Here is a 24,683-nt window from a genome sequence, read left to right on the forward strand (position 1 = left end):
AGTTTCGTTTTTTAATGTTTTTCCAATGAGTAAGCCTGAACTTTCCTGAACCTATTCCAAGCTTCTTTGAGGTTTGGGCTATAAGAAACCTCTGTGGGAACATGCACACCTACCTGAATCTCACTAGGAAATTCTCTGGAGCCCATGGATCACTTTTGAAAAAAGTCTTGCCCCTGATCATATTCAAACACTGTTGCCCTTGTGTCATACCGTTCATCACATATTGCATAAACAGGTCCCTGTCGGAAGGACGCATCCCAAAGGAAAGAGGCACCTAGATTACACCATTATTAAAGAAAATACAAAATCACTAGATCCTCTAGATACTGTAAATGATCAGCCAATCTCCAATTTTCCTATCCTTCTAAAAATACTGGAAACACTCCCAGAGCTGCAGCCAGATCACAGTACACTTGTCCCACTTCACCACGGCTTGAGAAATCTGCCTTCAGGCGAAGCCACGGCGAAGTGGGACAAGTGTACTGGGATCTGGCTGCAGCTCTGGGAGTGTTTCCAGCTCCTTCCGGGACTGCCTTGGGCCCCTACATCTCGTCACTCACACCATCTGGGAGCACCTTGCCTGCATCGCCAGTAGGAGAACGCTCCCCATTGCCAGGCAACCACTGACAGCACAACGCCACGCCCACCTGCCTCGCTTTCATCCTGCTCGCAGCAACTTTAAAAACCCACCTTCAGACGAAGCCGCGGCAAAGTGGGACAAGTGTACTGTGATCTGGCTGCAGCTCTGGGAGTGTTTCCAGCTCCTCCCAGGACTGCCTGGAGCCCCTATATCTCGGCCCACACACCACCTTCAGGCGAAGCCGCAGTGACTTGGGCTAAGTGAGAGGTTGCTGTCTGCAGCTGTCCGCGGCATGTCTGCAGCCAATGTCCCTCTAGCCATGACCCTGCTCGCCGGGTGGCACCTTCTTGTACCTTCCCGGTTCCCATTATCCACAGTCTGGACAATCACCAAGGTACTGTTTATCTTTTCAATGACTGTCAAAATCCCTACCAGTTCGCCCCCGCCCCTCTCATTCAAACTATTGCTCTAATGCCACACGTTCAAATCCTAACCTTGTTTACCCACAAATGTTGATACCTCTACTACGATTAATCTAGGCCTATGGAATGCTAGATCACTCTGCAAAAAGACCACCGCAGTACTGGACCTTTTTCTACGCTTATTACGTATAACTGAAACTTGGATTCTTCCCCATAACTCTAAAATAGCTGCTTCTCTCACCTCTTCCCTTTCCTCCTTTGTCCATGTACCTCATGCCAATGGAAGGGGTGGCAGAGTTGGTTTTCTACATCGCTCTAACTGTCTGTCTATCCCTTCACCTATCCCCTTACCAGAATATTCATCATTTGAGTTCTTGTATAAGATCTTCTCTGTTCCCCATGCCATATCCTTTGCACATTGGGGCCCTACAGAAAACTGGTCCCAAATATCTATTCAGAAAATGTCAATGGCAATCCCCCTCAAGTGTTCTTCTGTCTTCTCATGCCTTTCACTTGTCCGAGCGGTGCTTCAGGCAGTCTAGAGCAATGGGGACGTCCTTCCAAATACTAGCCAGTACCCTTGAAACACCATACCATTCGATCTTCGATGTTCAGAGTATCTTCTGATCTTCAGAAAAAGATTGAAAACCTTTCTGTTTAGGTACCTTCCCTTCTATCAACTTGTAGATGCTAACCCATAGGTCAGTGCTTGCATGCCTCAGCCACAAGCACTTTACAAATATGCATAGGATAGCATAGCAGATGTTAAACAGTAGAAGAAAAATATTTATATACGTGTATGTCACTTACAATAAATGGTAATATGAAGATAGATTTTTTTCTCTCTTTTAATAAAGACTAGCAGTGAACTAAAAAAACATACTACCATACATTTCTCATCAACTTTGGTGAATTCTAATGCTGGGCAGGGGACTGCTGTTTGTCAGTCTCTGCCAACCCAGTTAGCATCTCATTGCTATACGTAATGTAGCCTTGTAGAAAACTATCATTTATCCTAGAGCACCAGACTACAACACAAGCAATAGTAACACATGTTAAAGTAGTCTTAGCCAGCCACTGTTCTGCTGTCTTACCACCAACACTGATACAACAGAACATTCCAGAGTGTGCAGGACCACTAGCCAGATACAAATATTTCATTTTTTTCTCAGCGGTTCCTATTTATTTTTTCTCCTGGGTGACTTAGGCTCATAACCATGCTTTGACTCATTGCTCACTAGATCTTTACATAAAAGGTACCTAAAAGGGCCTTTGACATATTTCTAGATGTCTGATGGAGCATCATACTGCCAGAATTAATTTGATCCATTTCTCGCCAGTGACATTTTTATTTCAAATTGTGTAGAGCAATGAGGTTTTCAGGGGAAGGATGCTCCCCTGTGTCATTGACTGTAGATGCAAGATTAATCTTTATGTTGTCCCATCGTCTTTCTTGTTATAGGGGTACACTCTGAATGCTACTTGCTTTATGTAGGTTTAACCTTTTTAAATAAGATCCCCCATGACTGACAATCAGGAATTCAATCACACTTGTGGACGGATCTGGGTTGGTGGCCCGAAGTATAAAGAATCACAGTGGAATTGACCGTAGTCAATTTCGCCACAATTCAGTTTGTACTTGGGCCAAACAACCCAAATTTAGCAGTCCACCAAAACTCCCCACGGCCCCCATACTTACCTTTTTGCTGACCGCCACTCCTCCTATACCCCTGCGGCGTCAGTTCCATCCCTCTAACGAGGGTCGGATCTGACGGTGCAGGGGCCCTTTTTATTTAATTTTTTGGTGTCTACTGCTCCCAATGTTGAGGAAGCGGGGGGCACCCCTGCAACCCCCAAGGCCGATGATACTGAACATGCAGGGCGTGGGATACCCCTGAAACCCACGCTCTTCATGTTCAGTATTTTCGGATTCAAATTGAACGCACAAATGCGGACTAATGGTAGTGACCGAATTCCTCAAATCTACCATTAGTTCAAACTTTTGCGATCAATTTGGTAATACCTTGTGGACAGATAGAAGATCTGTTGTCTTCACTCGACTCAGGATAGCATTGTGTTCTGCTTCTAGTACCTATCCACTGCATACAAAATGGAGGCCCACAACATCTTTCTTGACCACCTGGAACAATGCCCTACAAATCGTAATCAACAACACTACCTTGTCATCCAAGCTAATATAGATCCTTGTCCTACAAAATTCCTCCCTTTCCCCATTTCCCTTACGTGAATTCTAATGTACACGGACAATACAGAAGTCAATGTTCAGTTGAACTTTCCAGAACAATGCACTAGAATCAGCCACTGCCTCAAACACATATTTATAGAGGAAAGAGAACTGATTAAACCTAAATGGCTCCAAGACTGTTTTAACTGCTGACACTAAGGAGAGTATTAGATTATTCCCATAAATAGAGGAACTCGAAAAAAATAAATGTTTCTCCAATTAAGATATCTGAGGTTATGGTTTGAACTGCACTTATACTTTGCACCACTGATTACATATGTCAACAGGGAACATATCCCTAGCTCAATAAGTAGAACATAGTTTTTGCCCTGCTCCAAAAAGAACATTAAACCAAACGTAGTTGTTCTTTAACACCTTTATATAGTACAGGCATTAGCACCCAGCAAAGTGATTCTGCAACTTCAAGGAATCCAAAATCAGGTGACAGGATTGTTTGTGAACATGCATAAGTGGATACATGACCCCACCCCTGGACACACTTTCTCAGTTAGCTTTATAGCAAGAAATCAAGCTCAAACTTTACTGTATCATCCACAAAGCTATGGTGCCTTCAAGTCTGGAATACATCAAGCGGTACATCAAGCGGCTTTCTACCCACATTCTCTCAGGCCCACTCTCTAAGGACGAACAGTTTAAATCTCATTACTCAGATCAATTTCAACAGTAGGAAACACAGTAGAAAAAGGTTCCTCCTCCTCCAACTCTAGAATAAATTGAACAGCCTTCAAGAAAGTTTTGAAGACCTTGAGACGTATGAACCAACACCAAGATTACCATCACCCACCCAGCAAATGGACTGGCTCCATTTTTGCAAGTTGGAGAACTCCAAAATCAAAGCTTAGAGGAGGTGCCATAGATAGCCTCACTATCTCTGTCACCCTCAAGCTTCTGCCTTTGAACCAGGCTCTCATGCTAGAGACAAAGTGGAATGTTCATGCATATGAAACGCCTACATAACTAAAAAAAACAAACATAAATTGGTAAACTGTTTTACTTTCGACCCTGACGTATCCCCTGCCATCTCAGCCTTCAAGCAAAAGAATAGCCTCTATTACTTGCAATGAAAATGTTTCCTCTTTCTGCTCCTTTTCCAAATTATTCTCTGCACATTTTAGCTATCTTCCCACACTCTAATAAGGAGAGCCCAATCAGTGTCAGTAAAACTGTATACATATCTTAACAAAGTAACTGTATTTTTTGCAATACATGGCACAACCCCATGTCACACATCTAGCTTCAACTGTAATTCTGAATTTTGAGTAATGTGGTGAGATGGTCTTGTAGGTAGTAACGTTCCGTGCAAATTATGGCAGAGGTTCAGCCCTGAATAGCTCCTAACATACTGATTCATACTAATTGAATTTGTAAAACTGAGATTTACAGATATTTGCAAGCTCTACTACCCTTACCTTGTAGTCATCACTGGTTGCTCCTGCTGCTGACCCAAATGTGGCATAATTGGCCCAGTTTCCATCTCCTTCTAAGAAGTTTGGATTGTTCCCCTGCTGGCTGGACCAGCGATCACCTTGAGTGCATTTTCCATACAAGTTGTTTTCATGGACACTAGCCACCAAGGTCCAGCCACCTCCATCGGTTGTCATGTCACAGAAGGTCTGGTATACCTCTCCCCCATCAGTGATGAGTGAGTAGATTCCATCTAGTAAACGATAAATGGTGAGAAAACAAACCTTAACAATGTGTAAAAGGAGTATCATCAATTCTATGGAAAGAAAACATATCTCTATTTGTAAATTTAAAGTATATCTTCAGTCAGGTCGCAGAATAGAATCATTTATGGATATACCCCTTAGCCCTCTTGATAAAAAGTGAAAATATCAATAGAACTGTGTGAAGGGAAAACAATTAAAATACATGTATATATTCATAGTAAGGAAATTTAAAGTAGTTTTGTATATCTCATCTCTGTCAATAATGTTGGCCCCACTGTGAATGGCTGTGGAAAGAAGGGGATGGGGGATTAGTGTTAGTCTGATATTGGGTTAGACGAGCACAAAGATACTGTGATGTTGATGAGTGCAGATTGATCAGCACCCTTTACCTGTGTGCTGATATTATCTGTGCTGCGTACGAGAAGGCGCACATGCCTTGGGGCATGCTGGCAATACGGGTAGACCCATCAATTAAGAAGAGGTCTGTGGAGGCAATGGAATGGAGTGTGGTGTTGATAAGGAGAGGATAGAAATCAGCATTGGGTGTGCTAGACCTTATGGGTCATCTAAAGGGATGCAGGTGTAGTGTCAACAGTTGAAATATTTAGAAGAGAATAGTTAATGAGGGTGGAGAGGTTATGGGAGGAGGAGTGGGTTGGGTGTTCAGATATTTCTTCTGGTGCATTAGTGACAAGCTTGCATGATTTCAAGAGATATTAGTTAGATGAAGGGAATAAATGAGAAGTAAAGGATTATCTGTGCAAGGTTATCCTCGTTTGGGATGGAGTATCCTTGAGCTACGGGTATAGCCATTAGTGTCCTTAGTGGTAGGTTGACCATTGGGCACTAGAAACAGAATCACCTGCACTCTAACAATACTCAAAACAAAAATGCAAAGGGACGCCTGCTGCGATTGACAGCGCAGTGTTGAGATCCAGCACCCAACTGCACTCAGAGGACAATGAGATTACATGTAAAAACACGTCCCACTGCAATGGCATGTTGAACACAATAATATCTAATGAACCCATATGAGTCAAAAGGGTAAAAAAACCTCTGGATCTTTATCTAGGCTGTAAATACACTACATGCAGCATTGAGCTGTATTGGTAAATCAAACATTAAACATAAGAGCAGCTTCTTCCTCCCCTCCTCTACTCCCCGTTTCATGCCACACTGCTGTTTCAGCTTCAGTCCATTTCTCAAGGTCTCTCCACCAGACTTCTATCCTAGCTCTGTTGCGTGCCTTCCATCCCATGGCAATTCTACGCTTGGCAAGTATGTATGCCAAGTCCTTTAATTTACTCACATGTTTTAGTTGGCTTGGCCTAGGGAATCCTCCTACCAAACATGCCCACGCTGATTCAACATTTATCTTGATCCCTTTCTCATCTAGCCGGTGGGCTACTTCTTCTCAGAATTTCCCAATTTCTGGGCATGCCCAAAACATATGTGTCATCCCAGCGTGTTCTTCCCTGCATTTGGGGCATGTTTGCCATTCTGCGTTCTTGAATCTAGCTATTCTCTGGGGAGTCATATATGCCCTGTGGGTTATATATAGCTGTATTTGCTGCAGCCTCGTGTTCCTAGACACTTTCTTGTGGAACCCTTGGGCCCGCTCCAACATCCTGTCACTCATGGGTACACCGACCTCTTCTTCCCAGTCATGTCTTAATTGTGCCACTTCCTTCCCCACTTTGGACATCGATAGTTCATATAGTCTGGATATCTCATGCCCTCCTTCTGCTATATTGTATATCGTTTCTATGGTAGCGTCAGGTTGCTCTTCTAATGCTATTTCTGACCATGTCTCTAATCCGCCATACCATTCTGTACTATGTGATATATTGCCCCACATGCAACCCTGTTTCCTCCACCCGCGATCCGAATACCTTTATCTCCCCTTCTTGCCATATGTCTCCCATTGTTATAATTCCCACCGGTTCCCAGTGCCTCCTAATTGTCTTCATTAGTTGCCCATCCCCTCCCGCTAATGCGACCAGCGGCACATGTGGAGAACACGGGGTTGGGTTCTCCATGACCTGACAAGCTCTTCGCCATAACTTCCATCCCAGTACCAGCATCTTTGAGCGCTCTTTCAACTCTAATTTGGGCAGCCATATCACTTCTTTTAGGAAGAACGGGGCACACTCCAGTCTCAACAATCTTGATTCTGAGGTCAGGTCTTCTGATAACCACTTGGCCACATATTGTAGTTGACTTGCTAGGTAATAGATCTCCTAGTTCGGCAGTTTTATACCCCCTTTATCATGCGTATGCTGCAACTTCCAAACGGCGATTCTCTTCCTAGTCCCGTGCCATAGAAATTCCCTGAATATGCTCTGTAGCTTAATAAAGAATCGCCTCGGTATCAAGTATGGTATGTTCCCGAAAAAATGTAATAGTCTCGGCAATACAACGATCTTCAGCAGCGCCCCTCTTCCCATCATTGCCAAGGGGAGCTTAGACCAGAACCTCATACTATTTTCAATGTTCTGTACCACTTTCTAAGAGTTATGCTGGTGTGCTGCCTCTACCGTGTGATAAATGTCTATCCCCAGGTATCTCAATGTGTTTCACTCCCATGGTATTTGTAAGACTGGTAATTGATTGCGTGGGACTCCTACATACCTCCCCAATGGGAATATGCATGATTTTCTGGGGTTCAGCGCTATTCCAGATAGCGACGCAAATCGCTCCATAACTTCCAGGATATATTGGAGATTTTCTTCAGGATATCGTAAGTACAGCAGCATGTCGTCTGCATATAGAGAAACTAAATGCGGCTCGCCTTTTATTCTGATCTCTATTACCTCATACTGCTGCCTCAGGTATATTGCCAGGGGATGCAGTGCTAAGATGTACAGCATCAGAGACCATGGGCATCCTTGCCTTGTACCCCTACTCAATTGCCATCTTTCTGAGATGATAGCTCCCGTTTTGATCTGGCTAGCAGTGCACTATACAGTAGTTTAACCCATTTGAGGTACCCCGGTCCTATCCCATAATTAGTCAGGGCTGCAATCAGCCAGGGCCATCTGACAGAGTCAAAGGCTTTTATTGCATCCAGTGATACAATTGCAATCTCACCGAGTCTTCTTTTGTGTGCTCTATAACCCAGTGAAATCGTCTAAGGTTGTTGAATATGTTCCTGCGTGGGACATATCCTGTTTGGTCAGGGTGTAGTAGTTTATTAATGATCCATTTCATTCTGTTTGCCAACACCGCTGTAAGCATTTTGCTATCTTGATTCAGCATCAATAGCGGTCTGAATGATTCGCAATCCTTGCCTAGCTTATTGGGTTTAGGGAGTGGGATAATAATTGCTTCTCTCAGAGATTCTGGCAGCCACCCTGTCTCAAATGCCTCATTTAGCATTGCTAGCAGCGGGGGAAGCACCTCGTTTCTATACATTTTGTAAAATTCACTGGGGAGTCCATCAGCCCCTGGGGTCTTACTGGTGGGTAGTTGCACTACCACCTCTTCTAGCTCTTCTAGAGTGATTGGGGCATCTAGGTCCTCTCGCTCCGCTGTGCTCATTCGTGGCAAGCCTATTTCCTCCAGTGTGTCCATTATCTCCCTGCTGTCGCTCCCTTCTTCGTCCCCATACAGTTTTCGATAGTATTCAAGGAACTCTCAATTTATGCCCTCTTGGGTGTCCACTAATTGCCCATCCTCCCCCGTTATTGATCTGACCGTGGGTCTGGGGGTCTTACTTTTATACAACCATGCCAACATCCTTCCCGGTTTGTCTCCACCCGCATGCTGCCTCTCTGCGTACTTTTTATAGTTCAGATTACATAGTCTCTCCCAGTGTTCTGCACATTCCTGTTGCAATTGGCTTATAGCTTCGGCACACTCCTTCGTGCTACCCCTCCTGCCCAAGGCTATCTCTAGCTTTGTTTCAGCCTTCCGCAATTCCCTTAATATACCTCCCTGCAGCCCTTTGGATTTGGCTATTGCTGTCCCTCTCATCACAACCTTGAAAGCTTCCCATAGTGTACCAGCCGACTCAACACTCCCAGTATTGATCTCAAAGTACCTTACAATTTCTTCTCTCAGATCCTCCCTAAACATTGTATCTTTCAGTGCTTCGGCTCTAAGTGGCCACATTGGAATCCTGGCCCTTGGGGGTCGGTATTGCCATATTAGAACCAATGGCGAGTGGTCCGATAGGACCCTTGCCTTGTATTCTGTATGTACTACTTCTGCTATCACCTCCTGCGTGGCAAACATGTAGTCTAGTCTTGTGTACAAATTCTGTGGGCAGAGTAATGCGAATATTGTCTGTCTTGTGGGTGGTGCACAAGACAGTATCCTCTAGCCGGAAATCTGTCAACAGAGTCTGCAGGGCCCTGGCAGCAGGGGCGGGCCTGTCTTGTTTATTATCCGACCTGTCTACCTTCGGGTTTAATGTGCAATTAAAATCACCACCCCAGATCACCGCACCCGCCACCCTCCCAGATACAAGCTCAATTTGTTGTATAGGGTCTTGAAGTATGTGACTGTGGGCCTCATTACAAGTCAGGCGTTAAGGGTTTAACGGCGCCATCGGCGCCGTTAACCCTTAACGCCTGATTAAGAGGTCCCGGGTTTTAACGCCTGCTTTTTGCAGGCGTTAAAACCCATGCCGCAAAGTGACCTTGGTGCTAAGTACGGTGCCGCAATTTGTGGCACCGTACTTAGCGCCTTTCCCACCCATTATGCCTTATGGGGAAAAAATGGGAATGGGGAAGGGCAAATGGTGAATGGGGAATTACCGCCCCACTCACCGTGGAATGGGGCGGTAATTCCGCCATCCACCATGCCGGAGTCCGGCATGGACCATGGTGCTAATAGCACCATGGTCCACCGCCTGACTCGTAATGAGGGCCTGTGTCCTGATTCGGGGCATATGTGTTAATAATGCATATTTCTTTATTTTCCACCAGCCCCCGTATTGCCACCATCCTCCCATCCGCTTCAACTGTGGACTGAGGTAATTGAAATGGGACATGCAGTGCTACCTAAGTGATCACCCCCCTGGCATAAGCCGAATATGTTGCCCCGATGATGGTCCCCTTCTTCTGGATCACTTCTAATTTTTCTTTTGTGAGGTGAGTCTCCTGTATTAGGGCTATATCTCTTTTCTGCCTTCTTCGATACATCATGACCTTGTTCCTTTTTAGGTAGCTATTGCGCCTCCTGACATTCAAAGAAATTACCTTAAGGTCCCCCATGTTCCAGCCGCTTCCCGTCCTCCCTCTGTATATTCCCAACCCCTGCCTGGAGCGCCAATGCTGGTGTGTGTAAGCTTGTTCCTCAACTTAAGCTACCCTTAACCATTAACACTGCAACTTTCCCAACTTCCTTCCCTCCCTCCCCCTCCCTTCCCTGCCCCAACTTAATCTCCAACTCCCTACATTCCCTCCCCCATCACAACTGATGCCCATCTCCATCCCTGCATCTCAGGCACCCCCGCATCTATCCCTTTTCTTTGATATTGCCAGTACTCGGGGCACAGCAGGGAGATATCGCCCTACTGGCGCTTCAACTACTCTACCTACTGGGGATAGGTTGTCTACATCCAGTGTCTCCTATGTTGGGCCATATATCGCAGCGCACTTGTAGCTCATATCTATCTTGTACACTTCTATATTCCAGTCCAACAAGTCCACCTATTGAGTGTGTCAGTTAATTAGCGTTCGCACTTTCTAACGCGCCCATTGCACCCCCTTCAGATATCACTGCTGCAGTTTCACCCGCCACCAGCAATATCAAGCATGGCGCCGGGTCACTTATCCTGTCCATCTCGCTCTTGGCCGTCTCCAGACTCTGGGCAACCCTGGGCTTCCAGCCAGCATGCCGCCTCCTCCGGGGTTTTGAAGAAGCGTGCTTTGTCTTTGTGTAAAACCTTGAGTTTCGCAGGGTACAAAAGCATATATTTGAATCCGGATGTTCGCAATCTTCTTTTCCCTGCAACATAGCTGTAACTCTGTCTCTGTACCAGCATGGTATAATCTGAGTATGCAGTGACAGTCGCCGACGCCCGCGTTATTGTTCCACCTTTCCGAAAAAATTCCAGGATCTTTTCCCTGTCTCTGTAGTTCAATATCTTTGCTATAATTGCGCGGGGAGGAGCCACAGGTTGAGGCCTTCTCATCAGGGCTCTGTGCGCTCGTTCAATGGTGGACCCCTGGCAGAGCTTGCTAGCCCCTATTTCCTGGATGATCATGTTCTCCACATAGTCTGTAGGATCCAAGCCTTCATCTCCTTCTGGTAGGCCCACCAGCGTATGTTATTGCGTCTTGTTTGCCCTTCGGCCTCCTCTGCTCGGTTTTCCAGGTTGGACACTTGTTGTTTCAATATGTGGATCTCCTTGGCGTTGGTGGTGCTGACATCCGCGTTGGTTTTCACGCCGCTCTCTATGCCACTCGTTCGTTCCGCCAATGCTCTCACATCTTGTCTCAGTAGGTTGACCTCCATCCATACTGCGTCGATCTTAGTTTCCAGTGCCGCTTTCAGATCTGCCATCGCAGTCCCCCACGAGGATTTTAGTTCCGTAATGGCTGCAAGGATCAGGTGGTCGCCCCTCAGCGAGGTTGTCTCTCCCGGTGTAGTGGCCATGGCTTGTGCAGGTGTGGTCGGGGACTGCTGCATTTTAGTAAAGATGTCCATTGTTGGCTGTTTGCCTTTAACTTTGCCCCCCTTGAGAGTCATTGCACTGGACGTCCTTGGCCCTGCCCGTCTACTGCACGAGATTGCGTCTCATCGGTAGTATGTTGGTTCTTGTGTCGGCCCACGGCCCTAACTTGGCAGGTGCGGGGCTCCCTGTGGCGCTGCCTGCTGTGTGCGCCTATTTCTTAGTATAGCGGTCCACCACATGTGGGATCTGCAGCTCTTACCCACTGGCCTTTCAGCCCTGCGTACTCTTAATTATTCAGTGGGTCCCCAGCACTACACCAGTCCGGTGCTCAAGCCTTGGCTCATTCCCCATGAGGCACCGCACCTATGTGTTCTGTGTGCGCCACCACTTCCCAGGCAGTGATCCGCACTGGCTGTTAGAATGTATCCAGTCCCTCCTCCTGTAATAGGGTGCTGTTTTGGCAGTGTAGGAATTGCCAGATGTTAGCTCTGCTGGCCTAATGACATTTTGCGGGGCAACCTGTGCCATGTTGTTGTTCAGCGCCCATTTTGGCCAGTCCAGTGTTCCTCACGTACTTCGCCGAGGTATCTGACTCACTTCTCCACAACGTTTCTGTTTGCCTCCGTCTTTTGATTGTGGGGGTTGCGTCCTCCGGTAGCTGCCTCCTTATGCCTCAAGGCCTGCTACCTGGCCGCCCCTGTCTGGCAATTAGGTAATCAGAGATTACCTCCCCCGTGATGTCGCACTTGCCCGGTGCTTTACGCCTTTACACCATGTCATCGTGTACAGTCTTACACCTTTCGCCTCCTCCTTGAAGTAGCACACGCCAGGTGCACTGTGCCATGACACAATTTTGTTTAGAAAGCGTTTGAGGTGGCCCCTCAGACCACAGTTGCAACGTTCAGGCCTGAGATCTTAAGGATCCTTGGCATTAGGCACACGCATTGTTATAACTCAGGCTTCTGGGCAGCCACTGTTTGTCTTTTTATGGAGGTGTATATAGCCATGTGACCCAGGAATTTTATGTGAAAGATGGCTGTTTCACCTGTTGGGCCCAAATGGGTTTATGTTTATATTTTTCGTTTTTTTTTTTTTTTTAATTTAAATGTTTTCCCCCGGTAAGGATTACCAACACTTGTGCGAGCTCGCTTCTCGATCTGCACTATGGGTGATGATTCGTTGCAGACGCACATATGTTGTGCCTGCGTCTGAGGTGTCCGCCGTATTACGCGCTGACACCCGTTGCTCTCTGTCTTCCAGGATCTCCAACAGCCGCGCTCTCAGCCACGGAAGTCGTACCGGCCCACAGACGTTCCGCTCCCTCTCCTCCGGATCTCCTGGCCTCTGACGCGCCATCACCTACGCACCCCTCCAGGGGTCATCCTCTCCACCGTCATGGGCACTCCCAGGGCCACTCTCCTCAGCAGCGATCCCTCCAACGCCTCGGTGCGAGCGTCTCCTCCCCACCGAGTCGCTCCACCCCTCCACCAGGTATTTCTTATTCTGGGGCTGCAGTCATCGCGCGCGTGTGGTACAGGCTCCTCCATCGTCTTCAGCCCTAGATTTGATTGCGGTCCTCACTTCAAAGGGTTCCTTTGTTCGGGGACCGCCGCCATTTTGCTTCCAGTTTCGTTGTGCCCAACGCGGTCTACAAAGATCCATAACTTCTGTTCTGCCAATGCAATTCGCATGCAGCTGCTTACACTGGAGTCCCCTCATTTTCCCATTGCCTTAGTCGTATTTTCTGGTTAGAATACTGCTTCAAAGTACGTGCGCTTGTTCGGATCAGTTGTCGGATCACAGGAGCTCACAAGAAGAGCAGCCTAGTCCATGGCTGCCAAGCCACGCCCCCAATCTCTCAGCTTAACCTTCATTCCAATTCTGTTGGCTATCTCCATGACCACCAGTCTGGCTTCATAGCTGCCAGAAGCAGGGATACTGCTCTCCTGAACATCCGTGAAGATCTGCTCTCCAACCTTCCCTCTGTCCTCATTCTACTCGATCTCTCTTCTACCTTCGACAGGGTCAAACATACCATCCTGCTCAACCGTCTCCGTGATAACCTGGGTATCACTGATCAAGCTCTGGCCTGGCTGACCTCTTTCCTCTCTGATCGACCTTCCCAGGTCCAACTTGGGTCCTTCCTATCATCTATCTTCCTCTCTACCTATGGTGTTCCCCAGGGGTCTAACCTCTAGCCCTGGCTTTTCAACTAATACCTGGCAACTCTCGCCCACTGCATTGCCATTTTCTGCCCAAATTTCCAGTGCTGCGCTGAGCACACTCAACTCATTTTCAGGCTGCCCTCGGCCACCGCCTCTCCCTCTCTCATCTCTGATTACCTAATTGCCATTCAAGATTGGTGTGCCGCCAATGATCTTTGTCTGAATGCCAGCAAGACTCCAGGAGATCCTCCTCATCGGCACACCGTCACCATCCTTTCCCCTCAATCTCTGGCCGGCCTCCCTTGACCCTCCTCCTAACCCCACCTGCAAGGCTAAGAACCTCAGAGTCATCCTTTACTCCATACTTTCCTTTTCCGCCCACATCTCTGATGTCTCTAAAAAGTCAAACTTCCTACTGCACCTCCTCAGAGGTACTCTGCCTTTCCTCTCCTTCCCCCATAAGCTCACTGTCTCCCAAGCTCTGGTTCTCTCTAGGTTGTAAGAGCCTTTTTCTAAATCTACCTGCCTCTACTCTATGCCCTCTGCAACTAATCCAGAACAGGACTGCAAGACTTGTCCTTGGCCTCAAGCCCTGAGATCGTTTCTCTCCAGCTCTGAAATCTCTCCATTGGCTTCCAGTGGATGTAAGGATTACATTCAAAACCCTCTGCATTGTCCACAAGACTTTCTGGTGCCTGGGTCCAAAATACCCTCAGTTATCCCTCTGCAAATACCTCCCCTCTCGAGCTCTTCGCTCCTCTACCTCTAACCGCCTAACGGGTCAGTCATTTTTCAAAGAAACGAGCTCTGGGTAGATTTCTGTCTTAAGCTGGGGCTTCCCTCTGGAACAGCCTCCCTGCCACTCTAAAACTTGAGGAGAACCATCTCTGGTTCCGGAAGCACCTCAAGACCTTCCTGTTTGCTTGTGCCTTCGCTCCCACTCTCCCCTGCTGATCTGTTCTCTCTTGGCACCGTGCACCTGGCCACCCTCTGTCCTCTGGGCCCAGGTACCTGCTCATCCTGCCATCCTCCCGCACTGCCTCCGGGCCACCCCTTGCACTGGGGTCTGTATCTGTACCTATACAGCACCCCCTTTTTCTTCCTGCACTTATCAGACCGACCCTGTCTGCTGCCTTAAACCCAGCACTTGCCACTTGCTGGCTGCACTACCACTGTTTGTTGCCTTTATTATTTATTTATGTATTATTATTTATCTGTTTCTCCTTTGCTCTGCACTTTCCACTTATCCCCCTTCCATGCACTTTTCCCCTCCCCCATTCACTTGCGCATTCTCAATGTCACTGGGCCTTGAAAGATCGCTGTTTTGTTCTCCCTGTCGCCCTCCCTTGCCGCGCTCTGAAACACTTGTGTACGAGCGCGATAGAAATAAAATATCAATTCAATTCAGTTCAATTCAGACTTAAGAGACATTTTACATTAAAACTTGGACTATGATGAAACTATTTGTCCGCCATTGTTTGGAACAATTCACTGTACCAGGTACAGTATTATTTTTTACGCGCCCCAGTGTTTTCATTAGTACTATTTAGTTTAAATTGCGGTTTTCAATGACATTGTGGTTCATTTCACTTTCCAGTTAATTCTTATGATCTGGACTGATGACGTGATTGCTTAATGGCTAGTTTTTAGTGATTCCATTAGTGTGGGTTCACCTCGGTATGTATGACTTAATTATACTTACCTGTTTTAGGAATTGGTGCACACTCAAGGAGCATTAGCATGTTGTTAATCAAAACGATCATCACTGGTTGCTTATTTGACGGCAGTCTTTCTAGCTTGTGTGGCACTTTTCCACATCCGCACACATTCGATTGTTGGCTCTACCCAGTACTTGAACAACCATACTAGTGTGCTTTTATGTTTTGTCATTTTGTCTTCCCTCATTGTTTTTTGTATGTGCTCATGTTTTTTTTAATTGTTTCAGTTGATGTTCTTCATTTTTCTTTCATGTTCTGCATCTTCTGTTTAAAAATGTTTTGACGTTTTATGTTTGTTTCACCAATACATCTTAATGGTGCATGTAATGTGTGTACAGCCTAGATAAAGACTCAGAGGGTCGAAACACGTGTCATCTGGGTTACCCTTATTACTCATGTGTTCATTAAATATGAGTGTATTCAACAAGACACAGATTCACTTTATTTCAGGAGACTCATACCAGCAGCCTTGTCCCTTGAAGGCACATGGATTCTGAACGGTTCACATAAACTCTGGAAATCCAGCATGATAATGTATTTACCCACGTGGGATCCTGCCCAGTAAGTGACCATCTGTCATGCAGCCCGTGGATTGAACTTGCGTATGACCGCTGACCACTCCAACAATGCCAGCAGAAGTCATGAGAGAAGAGGACATTCTTAATCCCACATATAGGAACATTTTCAAATACTGGCCTCAAGAAAGCAGTGGACCACTGCCCTCGAGGCTCTTTGCATACCACCATGATGACATATATTAAATCCAAGATGACAGACCAGCCATTTAAAAGCTTGATGCACCATCCCAATTATGGATCCTAGGTGAACCTAATGACCCCACCCAAACCTACTCCTTCACCAGTTTGCAATCACAGGTGCAGACACTCACAGGGAGTCGGGCCAAGAGGGAGGGGCTGGAGGCCAATATAAACCCAGAATCTGAGTCATGCAGAATGGGTGTTTGGAGAAGGAACTTCTGGAAAACATTTAGAAAGAGTTGACGAGAAGAAGCCTGTAGAGGAGCAGGATAAGCAGTCTTGTCAGTAGGAGACTGGATAAAGGATAAACTTAGAGAGGAGGTTGGAGATTAGGGGGGAGAAGAAAGCAGCACAAAACCAACTGGAGATGGATAAACAGGTGGCGGTGGAAGGACAGGTTAAGGAGGAATATAGTAAATTACAGGGGAGGGTAAAAATCGGGAGAAGCAAGAGTTAAATAGGAGTGTGATAAGACAGCAGGAAGCCGGAGCCAGAAATATAAGCAGAAATATAATCAGCAGGACAACCCCCACGCAGCGAAGTCTGCTGTGCATAAGGGCATTGCTGTCGGTGCTGCTCTTACCCATTCTTGCAGCATAGAGCTGTGTCATTAAAGGCCATGGTCCCCCTGTTCTCAGCAAACCTGTAGCCGGAAGCATAAGCAACCAGCACAGCCCTTGTGGCAAACACCACTGTGGACAATGGGCGCTGGTGTTCAGGGCTATTCTAACCAATTATCTTGAGGATCTATGTGAATAGATCATGGCCCAGGGCTCTCAACCCAACCTCCTCCTTCTTGACAGACTTCTACCATCTCTCATTAACTTCCTCCCTTCTCCTGCCACCCATCCTTCTCCCACCTCCTAGCCCACTTCCTCACTCATCCCTCCGGCGGTGGTACTTCGTCCCTGTACCCCTCCCTGGAAAACCTTTAAAGGTGGCAACCAGCTACACTTAGCTACCCTCAAATCGTGCTTTGCTATCAAACACTCCTTTGACATCTGTCCCCTCCTTGAAGACTTTGACCTGGACGTACTTGCATTCACAGAGACGTGGATCAATGCTAGCTCTGTCTCTGCTTTTGACACTCTTGTTCCTGAGGGCTACAAGATCCTCTCCAAGTCCAGGGCTAACCGGCCAGGAGGCTAAGTTGTCACTCACCGGATACTTATCCCGCAATGACTCAAGAAGACTCGGACCGGATTTGATTGTAGAACCCTGATTAGACCTAAACCGGGGCCTCCTCTATGTTGAGGGAAAAACTATTTTCAATGATATTCCTCCAGACCGTGAGGAAACAGTCAAGAAGGCCGATCACTTAAAAGAGCGGGAGCACACAACACTATGACCACCAGCTGCAAGAAAACAAAACACTGTTTAGTTGTATGACGACAGTAATGAGATACAGAGACATTTAGACTATAAGTATACCTGAACTATGGTGGCGTGTATTTTCCTGACAAGCCCTATTCCGATTTACTGAAGGAAAGAACAAAACTCTGTAACTAACGGAACACTAGAGGAGTTAAGGCTAAAATAAGACAAGGAAAAATAAGAGGAAGGAAGGTTCTTACCAGTGGTAAAAGAAAAGAAGGTCACTTAAAGTCCAACAAAGAATGGGATAAAATAAAAAATGGGAATGGTTAGTACAGGAACTAACCAGACGAAACGAGAGGCGCGCTAGGGTCAGGATGGTGCACGATGATGCAAAGCGTGCACTTGTATTAGATGTTTTCCTCAGGGAATGAAAGCAGTGAAGAAGAACGGTCCAAAGAATCCTTAAAAGGTTGATGCAGCAGTCTTATCAACAGGGCGGGGTGAGGGGAATCAGGCAACATGTAACACAAATTCTATGCAGTCCAACAACTATTAACAGGTAGGTGAAAAAGCAAAGAATGCTTACGGTATTCACATGTGGACTGGTAGCAGTTGAGGCAGGGAGGATTTATTGCGGTCCGATATGCGAGCCAAGGTCCGGTACACAGTTTGCCATAAACAAGACTGCGGGCAGTCCAAAAGCAGTCTGTTTAGGCGTGCAGGGGTCTGGTACACAATTCTTTATAAAGAAGACAGAGGGCAGTTCAAAAGCAGTCCGTATATGGGTGCAGGGGTCTGGTACACAATTCAGAAAATCAAAGCCGAGGGAAATCCAAAAGCAGTTGGCTAGGTGCGCAAAGGATCAGAAGCAGATGAGAGTGAAGACGGAACTTCGAGAAACAAGCCGGAAACAACTTCAAATAGGAAGCAGCATTCGACCCTTCTCGACGTGTAATGAAAGTTTCCGAATGAGGCTCTGGTTTCCTATTGGCAGCATTCAGGAATGGAAGCAGGAATGCTGGGACATGTAGTCCTTTCAGTGCTGCGAGCAGTAGCAGCCACAGCAATAGCCAATTTCCATGGCAGCCTCCACTGCCTATTGAATGGGGCTGAAAAGCACCAGATTGTATTACCTAGGAGGGCACCAGGTCTAATAGATGGATTATGCCCTGTCCGGCGAGTAAATCCTTTTAACCCGCGGGATACTGCGGAGCTCCGAACTGCAACAGCATCCACCCCCAAAGGCGGTGGCAACCCGCTGCAGGCGTGGAAACGGCGCAGAAGCAGAGGTGAATGAATGCTCTCCAACGGCTCCCAAGTGCGAGCTTTGGGACCGTATCCCTTCCAATCGACCAGATAAAAAAGCCGACCTCGATGCCTTCGAAAGCCCATGATGTCAGCTACTTTGAATTCATCGTCCCCTACTGAAGCAACCAGGGACAGACCCACGAGAAGACGGACAGAAGCAGAACAAGGCTTTAACAGGGATACGTGGAAGACCGGATGGATCCTCCAAGCAGTCGGAAGAGGCAATCGCATAGCAACCGGGTTAATAATGGCAGTGATAGGAAAAGGACCAACAAAACGTGGAGGAAGAGAACGCTTGCCTGGAATTTTGAGATGACGGGCAGCAAGCCAGACCTTTGAACCAACAGAGACAGAGAACACGGGTGTTGGCCATACAAAGCAAAAAACGGGGAAACCCCGGAAGCAAAATGAATAGAATTATTGTATGCGAACTCCGCAGGTGGTAGTAGTGACAACCAAGACTTCTGACACTGCAAAGAGAGCCATTGCAGATACTGTTCTAGTGTTGCGTTAACCCCCTCTGTTTGCCCATTGGTTTGTGGATTATAAGCCAAGCTGTATCTGGCATCGATATGCAGAGCCTTCGTCATGGCCTTCCAGAAGAGTGCCGTAAATTGAGGACCACGATCGGACACAATGACCGCTGGTAAACCAAAGAGATGGAAAACGTTCCTTAAGAAGAGGTCCGCCAATACAGAAGTTGAAGGACGCCCTGTACACTGTATAGAAATTGCCATCTTTGTAAAATAGTCAACCACTACCCATATAGTGTCCATACCCCCTAACAGAGGGAGTACCACTATAAAATCCATGGAGACCATGTACCAAGGCTTGTGAGGTACAGGCAAAGGCTGCAACAAGCCGACTGGCTTGGCACGGGATGACTTACATTGAGCACAGAGAGAACATGATATCAAATAATCCAGCACATCTCTGGTCATGGAGGGGCACCAAGCCCAGCAACGGAGTGAATCCAGGGTCTTCTGTTGTTCTGGATGAGCAGCCAAGAGGGAGTCATGGGACCAGGCGAGTGCATGTTGCCGTGCTTCCCCCGGGAGAATAAATAGATGCCCCTGGATGTAAGGAAGGCCATGTACCACATCCAGGTGAAGAGAAGTATACTCCTCCAGATGCACAGAGACCCAATTCGAGATAATGGAATGCAGAATCGGTTGTGGGGTGCAGCCACACACCACCCGACATGGCAACAACAGACTAGGACGAGCAGTGGTGTCATTCGACCCAGTAAACAATCGTGATAAGGCATCGGCACACGTGTTGAGACGGGCCGGACGGTAAGTAATGTGAAAGTCGAACTGAGAAAAGAAAAGGTGCCAGCGCGCTTGCCGAGCTGTAAGGCATTTCATAGACTTGAAAGCCAACAGGCTTCGGTGGTCAGAAAATACAGTCACAGGATGATGAGCCCCTAACAGATGATGTCACCACTCCGAGAAGGCTTCTTTGATAGCCAATAGTTCACGTTCAGTGATCGGGTAGTTCTTCTCGTAAGCGGTACATTTTCTGTAAAAATAAGCCACAGGGTGCACTTCCCCAGACGCAGGGCAGCGTTGGGACAATACTGCCCCAATGGCAGAACCGAAGGCATCTGCCTCTACCAGAAAAGGAAAGACCGGATCCGGGTGTTGCAAGACAGGTGCCGAAGAAAAGGCAGCTTTTAAGGTGTCAAATGCCGTCTGAGCTTCTGAGTTCCACTGAAAAGGACTTTTAGTGCTGGTCAGGGTGGTGAGAGGGGCTGAGAGGGCAGAAAAGGAATGAATGAACCGCCTATAAAAGTTAGAGAAAGCCAGGAACGACTGGAGAGCTTTGATGGATCCAGGAACTGGCCACTGAAGGATCGCTTTGACCTTGGACTGGCTCATTCAGATTCCATGATCAGTAAGATGATAACCCAGAAATTCGACAGCTGTAGAACTGAACACACATTTTTCCGCTTTCACAAAGAGGTGGTTATCTCGGAGCCTCTGTAGCACTAAGCGTACATGGTCAACGTGCGCCTCTTTAGTAGGTGAGTAGATCAGTATATCATCCAGGTAGAGCACCATGAATTGGTCCAGATAGTCGTGAAAAATATAATTCATGAAGGCCTGAAATGTGGCTGGGGCATTACATAGCCCAAAGGGCATGACGCGATATTCGAAAATACCATACTGTGTCTTGAAAACGGTCTTCCATTCATCCCCCTTCCTCATGCGCACGAGGTTATACGCTCCACGCAAGTCCAGTTTGGAATAAATGACTGAAGATCCCAATTGGTCTAAGAGGACGGAGATGAGCGGGAGAGGGTATTGGTTCTTCACTGTTACTGCGTTCAGAGCCCTGTAATCGATACAGGGGCAAAGGTCACTCTCCTTCTTGGGAACAAAGAAGAGGGGGGAGGCAGCAGGGGACTTGGATTGTCTGATGAATCCCATGGCCAAGGATTTCTCAATGTACTCCTTAAGGACTTTATCCTCTGGGACTGTGAGAGAGTACACTCTGCCAGACGGAATCTTGGCCCCAGGGATCAGATCGATCGGGCAGTCATAAGGACGGTGAGGGGGCAAGTGTTCAACCGTCCTCTTATCGAAGACATCCCTGAAGGCGGAGTACTCTTCAGGGATCTGTAGATCTGCATGGTTAGAAATAGCTCCAATGAGAGCCATCGAAGCCACCATGGCACATGAGGACGATTCCGCCGTAACCACTGTCTCACTAAAGCAGGACTCGTTACAGAACTGCGAGGGAAACTGCACGGTTCTGTTGGACCAATCAATAGCGGATTGTGAAGCTGCAAGCAAGGAATACCAAAGATCACTCTGACTTGGGGTGCCTTGATTAAATCGAATGATAGAGTCTCAGTATGACCCTCCTTGGTTTGCATACGGACCAATGAGGTACTTTGTGTGACCAAACCAGAAACCAGGGATGTACCATCATCTGCATGGACCGCCTCCGGTCGTTCCTTAGTCAAAACTGGAATACCGTTACTGATGACGTAGTACATGTCCATGTAGTTGCCGGTTGCCCCAGAATCGATAATGGCCAAAGCACAAAAAGATTTTTCAGGCAAAGGAGAAAAAACCACTGGGAGCCCAATTGGCGTAGCTGAAGAAATATTGCCAATGGAGGAGTCCGAAGAGGAAACACCCGGCAGAGGGACTCTGTCTACTGCCGAGGTCGTGCGTTTCCCGCTTTCTTGACAGGTATTTTAGGACAGTCCTTGAGAACGTGTTCTGCTGAACCACAATACATGCACAGATTGTGCGATCTTCGATATTCGCATTGGGCTGGAGTCAAAGGACCTCTGATAGCCCCCACCTGCACTGGTTCTGGGGACGATACCCTAGGAGCAGAGTCCAGAGCAGGAAGAATGGGCGGCACATGTCTTTTCTCCCCTTTACGTTCTGCTCTACAAGCATAAATCTGAAGAACCAGATCCAGCAGTTCTCCATAGGCAGTGGGAACTACAGGAACAGTTGCCAGAGTGTCTTTGAGCTCATCAGAGAGTCCCTTATAGAAAACAGCTGATTTCTTCTCCTTAGGCCAATCTGTTTCAGCGGCAAGTTGATTAAAGCGGTTTAGATAGGAGAGGGAAAAAACTCTTTTCAATGATATGCCCCCAGACCACGAGGAAACAGTCAAGAAGGCCGATCACTTAAAATAGCGGGAGCACACAACGCTATGACCACCAGCTGCAAGAAAACAAAACACTGTTTAGTTGTATGACGGCAGTAATGAGATACTAAGCCTTTTAGACTATAAATATACCTGAACTATGGTGGCGTGTATTTTCCTGACAAGCCCTACCCCGATTTCCTGAAGGAAAGAACAAAACTCTGTAACTAACGTAAAATACTAAAGGAGTTAAGGCTAAAATAAGACAAGGAAAAATAAGAGAAAGGAAGGTTCTTGCCAGTTGTAAAAGAAAAGAAGGTCACTTAAAGTCCAACAACGAATGGGATAAAATAAAAAATGGGAATGGTTAGTACAGGAACTAAGCGACGAAACGAGAGGCACGCTAGGGTTGGGATGGTGCACAATGATGCAAAGCGTCCCGGAGTGCACTTGTATTATATGTTTTCCTCAGGGAATGAAAGCAGTGCAGAAGAACGGTCCAAAGAATTCTTAAAAGGTTGATGCAGCAGTCTTATCAACAGGGCGGGGTGAGGGAAATCAGGCAACGTGTAACAAATAAGTGCAAGAGAGTAAATTCTATGCAGTCCAACAACTATTAACAGGTAGGTGAAAAAGCAAAGAATACTTGTGGTATTCCCACTTGGACTGGTAGCAGTTGAGGCAGGGAGGATTTATTGCGGTCTGATATGCGAGCCAAGGTCCGGTACACAAAAACCAAAAAGGGGGGTAGAGCTGCTACTGCCAAGGTTCGTCACCTATTGTTGTCAATAAATGAAACAAAATAAATAATTCAAGTAGGGGAACCTGGTGTATTAGCACTAATGGATTAAATCCCTGAGTTCATAACCCATGAAATTGTCCAGAAGGGAAAAGAAAAACTTACTCACATCAAAGATTGTGAATATACAAAATTTGCATTGAATACAAGAAAACATAAATAAGCCATTGTGAAAACATATGTATAACAGAATTCAGTGTTTTAAACATAAACAAATGGTGGAAACAAAACATATATAGAATCATCCTCAGTACATGACTGATTTCAAGTACAGTACATAGACCATAGAAAAAAGGGATCTATGGTTAAAGTGAAGTGAACAACATGACCCATGAATGAAACATGCAGAGGTCGCAGGCGTTAATGGCTTAACGCTCATTGAGTTCACTTATATACAAAAAGCCTCTACTCTTACAAGTGCCATTTCCGGTACACAGTCTGCCATAAACAAGACTGAGGGCAGTCCAAAAGCAGTCCGTTTAGGCGAGCAGGGATCTGGTACACATTTCTTCATAAACAAGACAGAGGGCAGTTCAAAAGCAGTCCGTATAGGCGTGCAGGGGTCTGGTACACAATTCAGAAAATCAAAGCCAAGGGAAATCCAAAAGCAGTCTGTTAGGTGCGCAAAGGATCAGAAGCAGATGAGAGTGAAGACGGAACTTCGAGAAAAAAGCCCGGGAACAACTTCAATAGGAAGCAGCCTTCAACCCTTCTCGCTGTGCAATGAAAGGTTCAGAATGAGGCTCCAGTTTCCTATTTGCAGCATTCAGGAATGGAAGCAGGAATGCTGGGACATGTAGTCCTTTCAGGTTCTGCGAGCAGTAGCAGCCACAGCAATAGCCCGTTTCCATGGCAGCCTCCACTGCCTATGGAATGGGGCTGAAAAGCGCCGGATTCTATTACCGGCAAGTAAATCCTTTTAACCCGCGGGATACCGCGGAGCCCTGAACTGTAACATGAGTGTCCCTTCTCTTCCCTAAATAGATCCCGGCCTCTATCATACCTATGCAATCATACTCCTCTAATGAATGTCTTGTCTGCAAGCTTTGCATCTCTCCTACACTGTTGATCACTCTCACTACTATCTAGAGGACCCCTGGGCCGGTCTCCCTTTTCCCATCAGAGATGGCCGACCTCACCTCTTTTCTCCTGACTTCTACCACTAAGCTTCTCTTGCTTGGAGACTTCAATATATTTATCTTGACTCTCCTGATGCAACCTTACCCTCCCGCAACCTCTGTGACTCTTTCTCCCTTACCATTCTTCCCTCTGGTCCGACTAACACAGCTGGTCACACTCTGGATGCACTCACCTCAGCTGACCTCTGTCTCTTTAACCCCCTCAATAAACCTCTTTCTTGGTCTAATCATTCTCTCCTCTCCTCATTTGGAACTCTTGGGCTACCCGGCTAAGACTCTGCCCGCATTGCCATCCTAATTC

General features: G+C 46.8%; 1 protein-coding gene across 3 annotated transcripts in view; it reads right to left on the minus strand.

Annotated features, from left to right (window-relative positions):
• Positions 1-24,683, minus strand: part of LOC138456738 (intelectin-2-like) — a 665,295-nt gene that overhangs the window by 158,246 nt on the left and 482,366 nt on the right. For all 3 annotated transcript variants that reach the window (XM_069607198.1, XM_069607197.1, XM_069607196.1), the window contains one exon: positions 4,678-4,925. In XM_069607198.1, the coding sequence (XP_069463299.1) occupies positions 4,678-4,925 (248 nt within the window). The remainder of the gene's footprint in view (positions 1-4,677; positions 4,926-24,683) is intronic.

The sequence above is a fragment of the Ambystoma mexicanum genome, chromosome 1p, assembly GCF_040938575.1.
Source record: "Ambystoma mexicanum isolate Mex_15411 chromosome 1p, UKY_AmexF1_1, whole genome shotgun sequence".
Taxonomy (NCBI): domain Eukaryota; kingdom Metazoa; phylum Chordata; class Amphibia; order Caudata; family Ambystomatidae; genus Ambystoma; species Ambystoma mexicanum.